The sequence below is a fragment of the Cydia amplana genome, chromosome 5, assembly GCF_948474715.1.
Source record: "Cydia amplana chromosome 5, ilCydAmpl1.1, whole genome shotgun sequence".
Lineage (NCBI taxonomy): Eukaryota > Metazoa > Arthropoda > Insecta > Lepidoptera > Tortricidae > Cydia > Cydia amplana.
The window spans coordinates 6,481,560-6,493,560 of NC_086073.1; the positions used below are offsets into that span (position 1 = coordinate 6,481,560).

Below are 12,001 nucleotides of genomic sequence, written 5' to 3' on the forward strand. Positions count from 1 at the left end.
CTAACAGTCAAAAGCGTATTTGGTGAATTCTGCAATTGGTAGAGTAATAGACGTAGAAAACTAGCCACGAGGGAGCTGCGCGCCGCCGCGCCGCGCCGCTCCGTCCGTACTTACGAGCCGGCACGCTGCGCCGCGCCGCGCCCGCTCCCGCGGTTTGTAGATGCTTTTTGGCACTAACTTCAATAAATATTTATTTTTAATTTTATATTATACAAAACATTCAAACCTGATATTTACAGCTTATGAATAAATACTGATATATATATTTACAATTATATAAGTACCACAAATTGTATGTCCGGAAAATCAAGAACGGATGTATAATTTTCAATTAGCATGACATACATAGATTGTCTCAGTTTATAAATGTACATATATCAATACCGGCTGGAACGTGTACAATATCTACAGCTGTTTGTTATAATTGAAGCACTAGCAACACGCACATCGATACATCGGAAGTATGCTGCGCGATGCTGCACACATCACGAAACTTTCTTTTCCCATATGAATATGTAATTGTTCGAGTTTGATGAACAAGCCAATCTGGGATTATAATAACAAAACACTCCGGCAATTATACCCTTGCTTCGCCAAGCCTACAGCATCGCAATGTATATTGACTCTACACCTAACGTAACATTTGATTATATTGCACACATTCATTTAAATATCTACTTATAAATAGGTATGTATAAATAAAAGAGCGGGCTAAAATCCCTCTCCGCCATAATTTCGTAAACTCACCGCTTACTACCTGATGGAATGACATGTCGCACTGATGGAGCCGCCAAGCAAACTGAACAAGCACAACGAAATATGTACTAAAGTCTATTTTTTTATTCGGTAGACTAAAATGACATTTCATAGTATGAAATGACACTTGATGTTCATAGTATGAAATGTCATTTCAGTCTACCGAATAAAAAAATATACTTTATGCTCTACGATCGGTTCTATAATACAACTTTATAAAATATACATCGACTTGCGGATGCTAAATTCTACATTATAAATTAAGTATATTTACTCAAAATCATAGTCGGTGAAATAAAAAAAAACGCACGAATCGGAGCAATATATTCTAAGCTTAATTAGGCATCTAGAGTAGATGGCGTACGATGCCTTGGGTTATGTGGCAACTCGACTTTAACGCTTGACAACTGGGTTACCGCAAGTTTACATGTAGGTATAGTTTGCAGTATTCACTACCAAGTATTACTCCAATTAGTGCACTTTTTCTATGCCTAAAATAAAATCAATCAATAGACGAGTTAACCCATTATCAGGCTAAGGGACATAATATATATATTTCCCATATACGGCACTTCAAACATGTGTTCTATTTTCAATGAGTAAGACAGACATTCGATTGTCATTTTTGAACTGTCAGTCTGATAAAGGGTTAATAGAATGAAGGGTTGTGTAAGTGTATAGGAACAGCTTGCTTAGGGGAGTGCGCTGTGCTGCAAGCTCTCTCTACATGACACATATGACACATGACGATGCGCTACTGCGGTGACACCAAGTCAACCCGCTTCTGGATGCACTTCCCGAACGCTAACGCAATTCTGATGGCACATGGATGACGCTCTCGAGTGAATTTCTTCTCATGAAATGCTATGATGCCGACCAAGCACTAATCGAATTCCTAATGAAACTACAATGTATATGATCCGGAAAGTCGAAACTGTTAAATTATCCCTTTCCATAGCACCAATGCCAATCATTTTTTATCAGCACAATTCGCCTCAAAACTGAACATCGTAAGATTTAGGTTATCGTCTTTTCTTCATATTCTAGCCCTATTTAATTAGTTACGGAATTGATTTTATTGAACTTACTGCGAATTTAACTGTGAACGCTTAAATGTGTGATCTATTAAGATGAACTTATTTTTAGTTAGTAAAAGTAGGGTTATTTTTTTATAAAATTCAGTCGCTGACTACTGTTAAAATTGGTTTAATTTCTAATTCTAGAAAATAATTTACAAAATCTCTCCGACTACCCGAAACTCCCTTTTTTAGAAATAAGGGAGATTAATTTTGTAGGAAAAGTTAATAAACTTTCGGGCAGTGTGCTTCGTAACTAATTCATCATAGTTTCGGACATTTCGTCACGGTGTAAAAAAATTAGATTGCCTCCCTTGTGCCATTAATTTTGTTATAGCCTACTAGACCTGCGTCATTTTCCGTATCTCTCGTCATCGTCGAAACGTGGGGTCATTATCAGTGTCGATGTCCAACATTAAGTAGTCCGAATCGGATCTCATGTAGAGCACGTCTCTGCTCCGCACCCCTCGCAATGATTTCGTGTAAAATACTCGTACACATCTCACGTACACGTAATCATGTGGATGTTTATTTATCGGCGGGGTAGCGGGGTTTCAGAAAAGCGTTTAGAAGAGCATGTGGCAGCGCAGGTTGGAGTTGGCTATTCCGTGGTGTGCGCGGTGAGGTCGGCCCCCAAGGTCGCGGTGCCCAGCGCGGCCGGGGGGTCGCTGGCGGGGAGGGACAGTAGATGTTAGGCCTCCAGAAAAATTAACGCGGTCGGCTTCGGCTCCAGGTTCGATTTCTTTGCTTCGACCACTAGGAACTCGATTTCCTGTAAATATATAGTTTAGAGTTTATTAATTATACGTAATATTAATATGTAATGCTTATAATTTTGGAACTACTCTAAAAGCTATCAAATTGAGGGTTGTTAAATAATCGACTCGATAATTTTATGCTGATATGACTCTCAGTCTGTTGATCTGTTATGCGTTTGCATTGACATAGATATCTAGGGACTGGCTTTACGGGCAATAATAATGAGGAATGACAGGGGCCAGTACAGCGGTGTGAAGTCGCTACAACGCGATTGGTTGATGAGTTCGCATCACGCGCGCGTTTGGTTGACGAGTTCGCATTACGCGCGCTATTGGTCGCAACTAATAGTCGCGTTAGACTGCACGATTGGCTGGAATTCGTGGGTAGCATCGCTGAACTAGCGATGTTTAGTGCCCCATTAGCCCGTCCTTAGATATTATACGTCAATGTGCGCTTGTTTCTTAATGCATTTGTTTAGTTTATTTTGATTTTGTGATGGCTGCTCTACGTAAACATTCTGCAAGTATAGACTGACCGGTTTGTCCCTCTGCGCGAAGGACTCTGCGATCAGCCGCGCCACGTCCTGGTGCTGCAGACCTTCCACCCTGTGCCCGTCGACGGCCAGTATCAACTGACCAACCTCTAGTCCTCCCGCTTCATACGCTGCCCCATGCTCCTGTTGATCAATGTGCGTACTTTTCAATACAAGGTTCACATTATCTTATGAAGATGCAAAATAAGTGACAGGTTTGAGTTAAGTCCTCGAGCCGTTTTAGTGTAACTCAACTTTACATTTAGGTAGGTACTACAAAAATGATTTATTCATTACTGCTGAGGGAAAACTTGTGGGTACGATTCGAGATACCCCAAAATTCTTCATTTGATTCACGTTACAAGCACTGGCCTCTCTGACTTAATTAACTTTAAAAAGAAAATTTCAAAATATTGCTGATAATTAACAAGAAGACTTGATTGGAGTCCTGGTCGAGAGAGAACACTAAGTTTAGTGAACAACTTATCAAAGTTGTTATCAAAGTGTAAAAGCGTCATTTTTACATTTTAAATTTTGATTCTGAACGGGCACATAGTGAAGAGTTTACACTAACAAAGTAATAGTAAGTATATTATATTTAACATCAATCATGCCATCAAAAAGCATCTCAATGACATAGTCTTACGTGTATGTTTATAATCCTAGGCAGCGGATGCTTAGTGTTGGCACCGCCTTCTATGGCGATGCCGAGGATCGGCTTGGTCTTCTTGACGGTGACGTGCAGGTTGCCGTGGTGGTCGGGCACGACGCGCGCCGCGCGCGCCTCGTCCCCGGCCTCATGCTGCAGCCGCTGCATGGACTGGTGCCGTCGGATCCCGCCCCGGTCTTCCGCGAGCGCTCCACCGTCTTCCTTCATGTCGAAACTTCGAGACAACTTGTGCGCCAACTCCTGTAATACGATCAACTTTGATATCGACGCCTGATCAATCTAAGGCAGCTGTTTCACCAGATATATGCTGAACTGCGTGGTTAGCTACTAGTATATCCATAATCTCATATCACAACATATCAATCACATATCTGGTGGAAAAGCAGCCTGTACATTCGATATTCAAAGTTCAACTGCAGCCAAAATACGTGAAAAGTATGAAATATGTACACGACCAGACTATGATTCTTATTACAAATATGTTAATGAAGGTTTGTCCTATTTAAGTAGATACTATTATCACCACATCCACGCTATAGTTTACCGCTACAATACTAAACAGCTAATTAATTTTCAGCCTCTAAGTACAGGTGCTTTAAGAAATTGAGGACGTAGCTGGGTGGCAGAGGGCTGTAACTAATATAGCGACAGCTACAAGGGCTCTACAGTAGGTACAAGTTCGGTGTGAATGTTACTTACAACCTTGTGCCCCTCAGTTACAGTAATGTAAAGTGATCAATCCACGTCGTATGTATCGAGAAGCTGTAAGTGAGATGTGTGCTGGAGGCTCGGAATCATGCGTTTCGATCACTCGGTGGCGTGGTTCAAAGAGTTATATTCCACAAGTGTACAATGTTATTATGAAGACTTACAGCATTATTTATCCCGACTACCTATCTAATTAGGTGTTTCAAATAAACCTACAAAATTAGTTAAACGAAATGCAACATAATATCCCTAAAATTGGAAATAAGTACATAGGTAGTAGCGTAAAAAAATAAATGATCCAAGTTCTGTTACAACACCACCAGCTAAGTAGGTAAACGATACGTAGAACGTTAGAACGTGCCTTAGCAACAGAAAAAAGAATCTACGAGTAAGTATACAACGCTATAAAGAAGTATACGTATGGTCACGGGTGTTGATCTCTTTCTTGAACGTTGTGGCCGAGTAGGTACTACTGGATGACATGCAGCGCGGCACGGCAGCGGCAGCGCACCATCCGATATAAAAATATACCTCAACTACAGGCTAACTAATAAAAAATAATTATAATGAACAAACAGATTATTAAAAGTGCAACGCTACCTCGAAATTAACTTTAATGAGTCAAATAAAATATCAACACCGAAATGAAGTGCAGCGATAATATAATGTGAAAACATACAATCAAATTATTCTCTAACATCAAGCAATTTCACCGAGTTTATAAAGCGATAACTTTAAATTAAAGAATAGGAAAGTTTTTTTTTTGTAAAATATCGTGCAAATGTTAATAATTGTCAATGTGCTAAGGACATCTCGCTGATCGTTCCGGCTGGCAGAGGCCGGGGCACTTACTAGTGGGCGTCCCCAGTACCATGATTTAACTTTCTGCGTCCAGCCACCGAGTGATGAGCGCAGCCCCTCGAGATAGCCGCACTGAAACATCACACTCGCTCAGGACCTGCCTCTGCTGCCGGGCGCGCGCCGGCGCCGCCCTACGCAAGCCCAGCCCAAGACCGCACTTGCACGAGTCTCATTGTATATATGTTATAAGGTTAGGGATTTACTTACAAGCTCTATAATAGACATTATAAACTAGCTGAATGCTATATCGAGTCCTACATCAAAACACTTGATTATATATTATCAAAGAAAAGTGCTAACTACATACAATGAAAAGACCGAACCATTTCCATTTATTTCATAGACTATGTATTACTGCTTAGGAATATGCGAAGGTATATATTTAATACGAATAGAAAGTAATTAACATGTAGCGACAACTACGTAATTTTCTAGCCAGCTACGTATTTTTACGAAAATAAATAGGTAACGGCATATTTGAATATTAATTGCAAAGCTTTCACTATGAAGTTTACTAACCCCCATAAAAAGGTCCTACACGTCGTTTAAAATGTTAAAATTACTATCATTAATAAGTAACAAACATAATGCAATAAAGGGAACTATATAAGTACATACCTGATCCTATGTTTCATATAGCATGCATGAAAAGAAGTAGACACATAAAATTAAAATTCTATCTAAATACCTATTACCTATTATCTACTGTTAGGTACGTAAAACTGTAATAAATCCTCTAATGCTCCCTGACATAAGGCAAGCAGGCGTGAACGTAGTTGCTAACTTTCGAGTCATGCAACAATTTTGTCCTATTGTGTTTCCATTGTTTGTTATGTCGCGTCAACTTTCCACCAATTTTGCTTGCCGTCTGTCTAAACAACCTTTGTTGAAAATTTCAGTGTTTTTCTTTGCGGTTATGCAAGTTGATTGTTTTGATGCAAGTAAATAAGTACAAGTACTTACAAGTATTTGCATTCAAATACTTACTGAGCAATTTAACTACCTACAGCTTATCATACGTGCGTGAGCTAATATATCTAAGTCTTAACAGTCGACAAGATTATTTCTCAGAATATCTCGCCTATCCAGATAGTGTATCTGGTTCGTGAAGAACTCGACGAGTCTCGTTAGCGTGTTCTGTAAATAACACGATAAAATCGCTGGATGTCGTCCGACACGCGCCCGCTCCCGACTGCGCGATATACGATGACGCGCCGCTGATTATGGCTACGCCACACTTGGACTCACCGTATACTACGTATGTAGTAAATTTGCCAAATACTTCGGAGTTGATCGATTTTTAGGGTTCCGTACCCAAAGGGTAAAAACGGGACCCTATTACTAAGACTCCGCTGTCCGTCCGTCCGTCCGTCCGTCTGTCACCAGGCTGTATCTCTCGAACCGTGATAGCTAGACAGTTGAAATTTTCACAGATGATGTATTTTTGTTGCCGCTATAACAACAAATACTAAAAACAGAATAAAATAAAGATTTAAGTGGGGCTCCCATACAACAATCGTAATTTTTGACCGAAGTTAAGCAACGTCGGGCGGGGTAAGTACTTGGATGGGTGACCGTTTTTTTTGCTTGTTTTGCTCTATTTTTTGTTGATGGTGCGGAACCCTCCGTGCGCGAGTCCGACTCGCACTTGGCCGGTTTTTTTTTTTTTTTAAGGTCTATAAACTCCGTTTGTAGACCTTACAAAAAAAACTGTTAGACAAGTTTCCATCACATACATAGACATTCAGTCAGTTTTTGCGCAAATAGGGCTCTACGTCTTATTTGTTTTGTTTTATTTTCGCTGTAGGTGTCTGAGGAGATACAACACTAATATTTTGGCAGCTAATGGCGAGAAATTGTACGGCAAGCCACATGTGTGCCTGATTATTAGCAGTTGACCACGTCACTCTGCAAAGAGTATAACGACAGAGAAGATTGGAAAGTATGTACCTAGGCGCCATTAAAAGTTGCCCTATCGTCTGCTGCAGTCGAAAAAATGCAGCTCCTTTTACCACAGACAGTTGCGATAACAGAATTTACAGATGCACAATAGAACCCGACTGAGATTTATCACTTTTTTACGGCTTGATTAGCCCTTTGTTGAAAACGCACTCTCTGACCGAGTTGCAATAATCATACGTAATACATAATGTTCTATATATATATGGTTCCGTTACAACCGGAGTCTTTGTAAAGATGACGAAGTCAAAAGTTTTTGGGACGTGACGCTTACGGCACTTTCGTTGCTACTATACTACATAGACAATAATGAAGATGACGAGGTTGAATGCATTAAGTCGCTATTACCTTGACATAAAAATGAAAAAAATGCATCGGTAATGCATCGGAATGTTACTTTCATAGCAATAAATAAGTATAGGTACGTGTAGATAAGCAAAAAAAAAATGAGTACAGTACATAAGAATAAATAATCAGATTATTACTTAGTCACTATTGGGATTTAACTGTTTCTTTATAACCAACGGCATCAATCTTTTAGTAACTATTATTTCAATAGAAGCTATGAATCGATATCTCTAATCACACCGTTACTTTGTAAAGCAAAAGAACAACCGGCTAAAGATAACCCGATAGCCTTTAATTAATTTCATTCGTGAACGAATATTCCTCATTTAATATACTTGCACACAGAACAGATAGTTAAAATATCATCAATTGTGCTAACATGGAAATAGTGATTGTGAGAGTTCATTTGACTGATGGTTCTTGTTCTAAGTAATCTGAATGATGATAGTGAAACCACCTATATTGCCTATAACTGAGGACAAAGCCAGCATTGATTTCACTTTTACTAACCACAAGCTTAGTCCGCTTCAGTAATCGTTCTAAAGAGCTATTGATTCAATTACCAGCTTTCGCTTTAGTTAATGATTAGATTGATTAGGTATCGCGATTTCCCAAAACAAATCAATGCCTACATAATTAGGTCTTTAAAAATCACAAGGTTTTTAATATGCCCTTATTTTGCTTCTGCATTAAATATGGACATGTTACACCATGTTATTCAACTTGAGAGTTTCCAAACTAATTTACGACATTGTTGATTGTGTCCAAACAAGAATAATACAACTACGTTGCATTGCACGCGATAATTTTCACTTTCTCACAACTCTTTAATACTTTAATCCTTTTAGAGTGAAACATTTTACGTAACATTTTATAAGTCCAATCATCGAAAGAAGTTAAAACACCATTTATAAATACATAATACATATATAGTTATCAAACTTTGCAATAATCATACATTACCCACTGCATAATTGTAAAGTAAGGTAGTAAGTAAGATGTCTTATAGATTAAGGCTAACGTTTATACTACTAAACTATACGTTTGCTAAATATAAATTAATAATATTGTGAACTCCGTGTAGGTTAGATCAGTGTATACTAAACAATTATGCGTGTTCTTGCCCCGGAGTGCCATGGGAAAAAGGACTGTTAAGTTTTGATACTGATGAATACAGGTGCCCAGTGTTATGTTTTTTATGTGACCATTTCCGGCTTATCCAGTTTTGGAGTGATGCCTGCCTCGTGGGAAATAACGGTGCGGAGCAGGTTTTTAAGAAAATTTACTTAAAACGTTATTTGATAATTGTTCCAATCTGATGATGATCATACAGTGTAGGTATTTACAAGTCGCGGTTGACTCTTATAACTGTTTTGCATCGCTGTTGGAAGCAGGCACGATGGTTGATTTGAAAGAGGAATAACATTTAAGCGTATTATATTATAAACCAGGGATGTTGCGGATGCAGATTTTTTGACATCCGCGGATGCGGATGCGGATATTTAAAGGCTCACATCCGCGGATGCGGATGCGTATGTCAAGATTAGGTACTTAGAAAACGTCAAATATTACACTTTTAGTATTTTTTTTATTAAAAAAACGAAACGTTTAGTGTTTGAGCAAGAATATAGGTGCGTTATATTTAATAAACAGTAACTTGGCCGACTTTTCTGGATCTATGCGATTTCGTTATAGGTAATGACGAATTACCTAGCACTTACGCCGCCGCTAAGACGTTCCTGTACCGACTTGTTCGACATCCGCATCCGCATAAGCTCCGCATCGATTTTATGCGGATGCGGATGCAGATGCGGATGTTGAAAATAATGCGGAAGTTCCGCGGTTGCGGATGCGGATGCGGATGTTCGCAACATCCCTGTTATAAACATCTTGTAACCTTATTTTTTAACCTTATGTCGCAGGGAAATGATCAAAACAGAGATTTGAACAAATCTCTAAGGGATATGATCAAATCACGCAGGATGTTAAAATGGCGAATCCATATCATCATTTCCCTAGAAAAATTCAGTCATTTGACCAAATCACTGACTCTGTTTAGTGAAAAGACAAAATCGGCCAATAAACGCGAAACGCTTTTTCATTTCACTAGATTTGTTTAGGGATTTGACAAAATCCCTAACCACGACAGTAAGTTGACGAAACGAACTCAAAAAGTCAACTAGTTTTATCATTTCGCTAAACAGGTTTAGTGAAATGATGAAACAGGTTTAGTGAAATGATGAAGTCTCAACTGGAAGATGGTATAATTATGGTGATTTGATTAAATCTCTGAACGGTTTAGTGAAATGACGAAAGCAAGTACAGAATACAACAGTTTACTCTCTACAGTTAAGTGATTTGGTCAAATCTCTCGTTTTGACAGTTCTAAAAATGTAGCTGATTTGACTAGTATGAAAGTAGCCAATTATTTGTTAAAACATGTGTAGATTTGTGGCATCTTGAGTTACACACATATCATTTTTTTTTACAGGCACATCTAATCTAATCTTCGTCGGGTGACAAGTAAAAGTCACTAAGTACTATCAAAAAATTAAAGTAACAATGCACTTTACGAGTATTACACTTGTAACAGTTGTAACACGGTTCATTGTCCAATAATTTCAATGAGTGTTAGTTAGTGACTTTTACTTGTCACCCGACGATTTGTTTTGCATTGTACTTTGGACTTTTTACAGGAACACTTCTTGAACCCCTGATCTCCAAATACAGATAACTTAGCTGCAATTTCACTTAATAATCGCTTAACTATAGAGAGTAAACTGTTGTATTCTGTAGGTACTTGCTTTCGTCATTTCACTAAACCGTTCAGAGATTTAATCAAATCACCATATAGGTACCATCTTCCAGTTGAGACTTTATCATTTCACTAAACCTGTTTAGCGAAATGATAAAACTAGTTGACTTTTTGAGTTCGTTTCGTCAACTTACTGTCGTGGTTAGGAATTTTGTCAAATCCCTAAACAAATCTAGTGAAATGAAAAAGCGTTTCGCGTTTATTGGCCGATTTTGCCTTTTCACTAAACAGAGTCAGTGATTTGGTCAAATGACTGAACTTTTCTAGGGAAATGATGATATGGATTCGCCATTTTAACATCCTGCGTGATTTGATCATATCCCTTAGAGATTTGTTCAAATCTCTGTTTTGATCATTTCCCTGCGACACTTATACCAATGGTTTTTTACAAGAACCTACTGGTCCTTTAGTAGTACACGGGTGGTCTGGCTAGTTCGCATGCGGCCGGCCCTGCCATCGCTCGCGTAGCTGGACCCGGGCCGCGCTAGCTCCCTTCGCATTGGGACCTAACCGCCTGCGCCGCCTTTGCCCTCCCGCAGTGGAAACACTGCGGCCAGTCTTGCTCGAGTTGTCGACCGACTCGTACGTGTCGCTCGCCTACTTGATCTACAGCTTGTTTACAAATAGAAGGCAGTGTGATTCTCGCAAACAGGATAAGCGTGACAGGTGAGTTAAATCTTTAATTGAGGTCAATGTTTCTATTGCGGTTTTAAAATCTCCTGACGCATTTAACCAACAGGGCCGCTTGCAAACAATACCTTTGTGGGCCCTTTTGTTTTCGTTCGTTATGTGTGTTAAACATGTGGGGAATCATTAATAACGTTTACACCATTTCCTGGATTTTATCGATTGCTGGTGTTGTCTTCCTTTATGATATTGCATTACATATAATTATTATGGTAGGTACCTGCCTAATTGCAGAATGCGTTTTTGCAGTTAGTACATATTATTGCGTTAATTGTATGAACTTTATTCGGACAGAACCTATCGAATTTTGATTTCTCTTTCCTCTTGAGTAAAATAATAGGTGTTCGTTCAAAACTTTAGACTTTCTATATTTATCTACAGTCTCCATAAATGCGAAAGCAACAATTTATTTGCGCCATGTGAATTGCAGTGTGTTAATCGGATCACATCTGATCGAGTTCTGCTTACCGTCAGCCGGTTCTTTTTGGGCCATGGACAGTACGTATCCTTCTTTCTTATTGTAACATGCATGTGACACCTGTAGGTATGTGCATGTAACTAGATTACTTACTGGTTACTTTTAATCCGGTTGCTTCCATTAGAAGAATATATCGCATAGGTAGTTAATGCTAGGGTTCTGCCACAGCCGTAATAGGTGGACCACCTTGTTACGTAGTCGGTACACTGACTACAATGGAGATGACGGGTAATCTGATAGTGCAAATTAAATGCAACCGTGTTTGTAAAGTTAGGCTTAGTTATACCTAGAGGATATGCTAGCTATTTACAATATGTTATAACTCCTCCATTAACTCATCATGAGTAAATTA

General features: G+C 38.9%; 1 protein-coding gene and 1 long non-coding RNA gene across 9 annotated transcripts in view; both read right to left on the reverse strand.

Annotated features, from left to right (window-relative positions):
* Positions 1-477: 477 nt before the first annotated feature.
* On the reverse strand, positions 478-1,280 carry LOC134647879 (uncharacterized). The gene is made up of 2 exons (XR_010096863.1): positions 969-1,280; positions 478-831 (listed from the first exon to the last, which is right to left on the reverse strand). It is a non-coding gene; the product is annotated as an uncharacterized LOC134647879 (long non-coding RNA).
* A 49-nt stretch (positions 1,281-1,329) lies between these two features.
* The window catches only part of LOC134647880 (whirlin), a 99,043-nt gene continuing 88,371 nt past the window's right edge, over positions 1,330-12,001 (reverse strand). For 5 of the 8 annotated variants that reach the window (XM_063502234.1, XM_063502235.1, XM_063502231.1 and 2 more), the window contains 4 exons: positions 5,354-5,434; positions 3,770-4,033; positions 3,127-3,267; positions 1,330-2,604 (listed from right to left, as the gene is read on the reverse strand). In XM_063502234.1, the coding sequence (XP_063358304.1) occupies positions 2,524-2,604; positions 3,127-3,267; positions 3,770-4,033; positions 5,354-5,434 (567 nt within the window). In that variant the 3' untranslated portion in view covers positions 1,330-2,523. The remainder of the gene's footprint in view (positions 2,605-3,126; positions 3,268-3,769; positions 4,034-5,353; positions 5,435-12,001) is intronic. The other 3 variants (XM_063502238.1, XM_063502237.1, XM_063502236.1) reach the window with 2 other exon arrangements.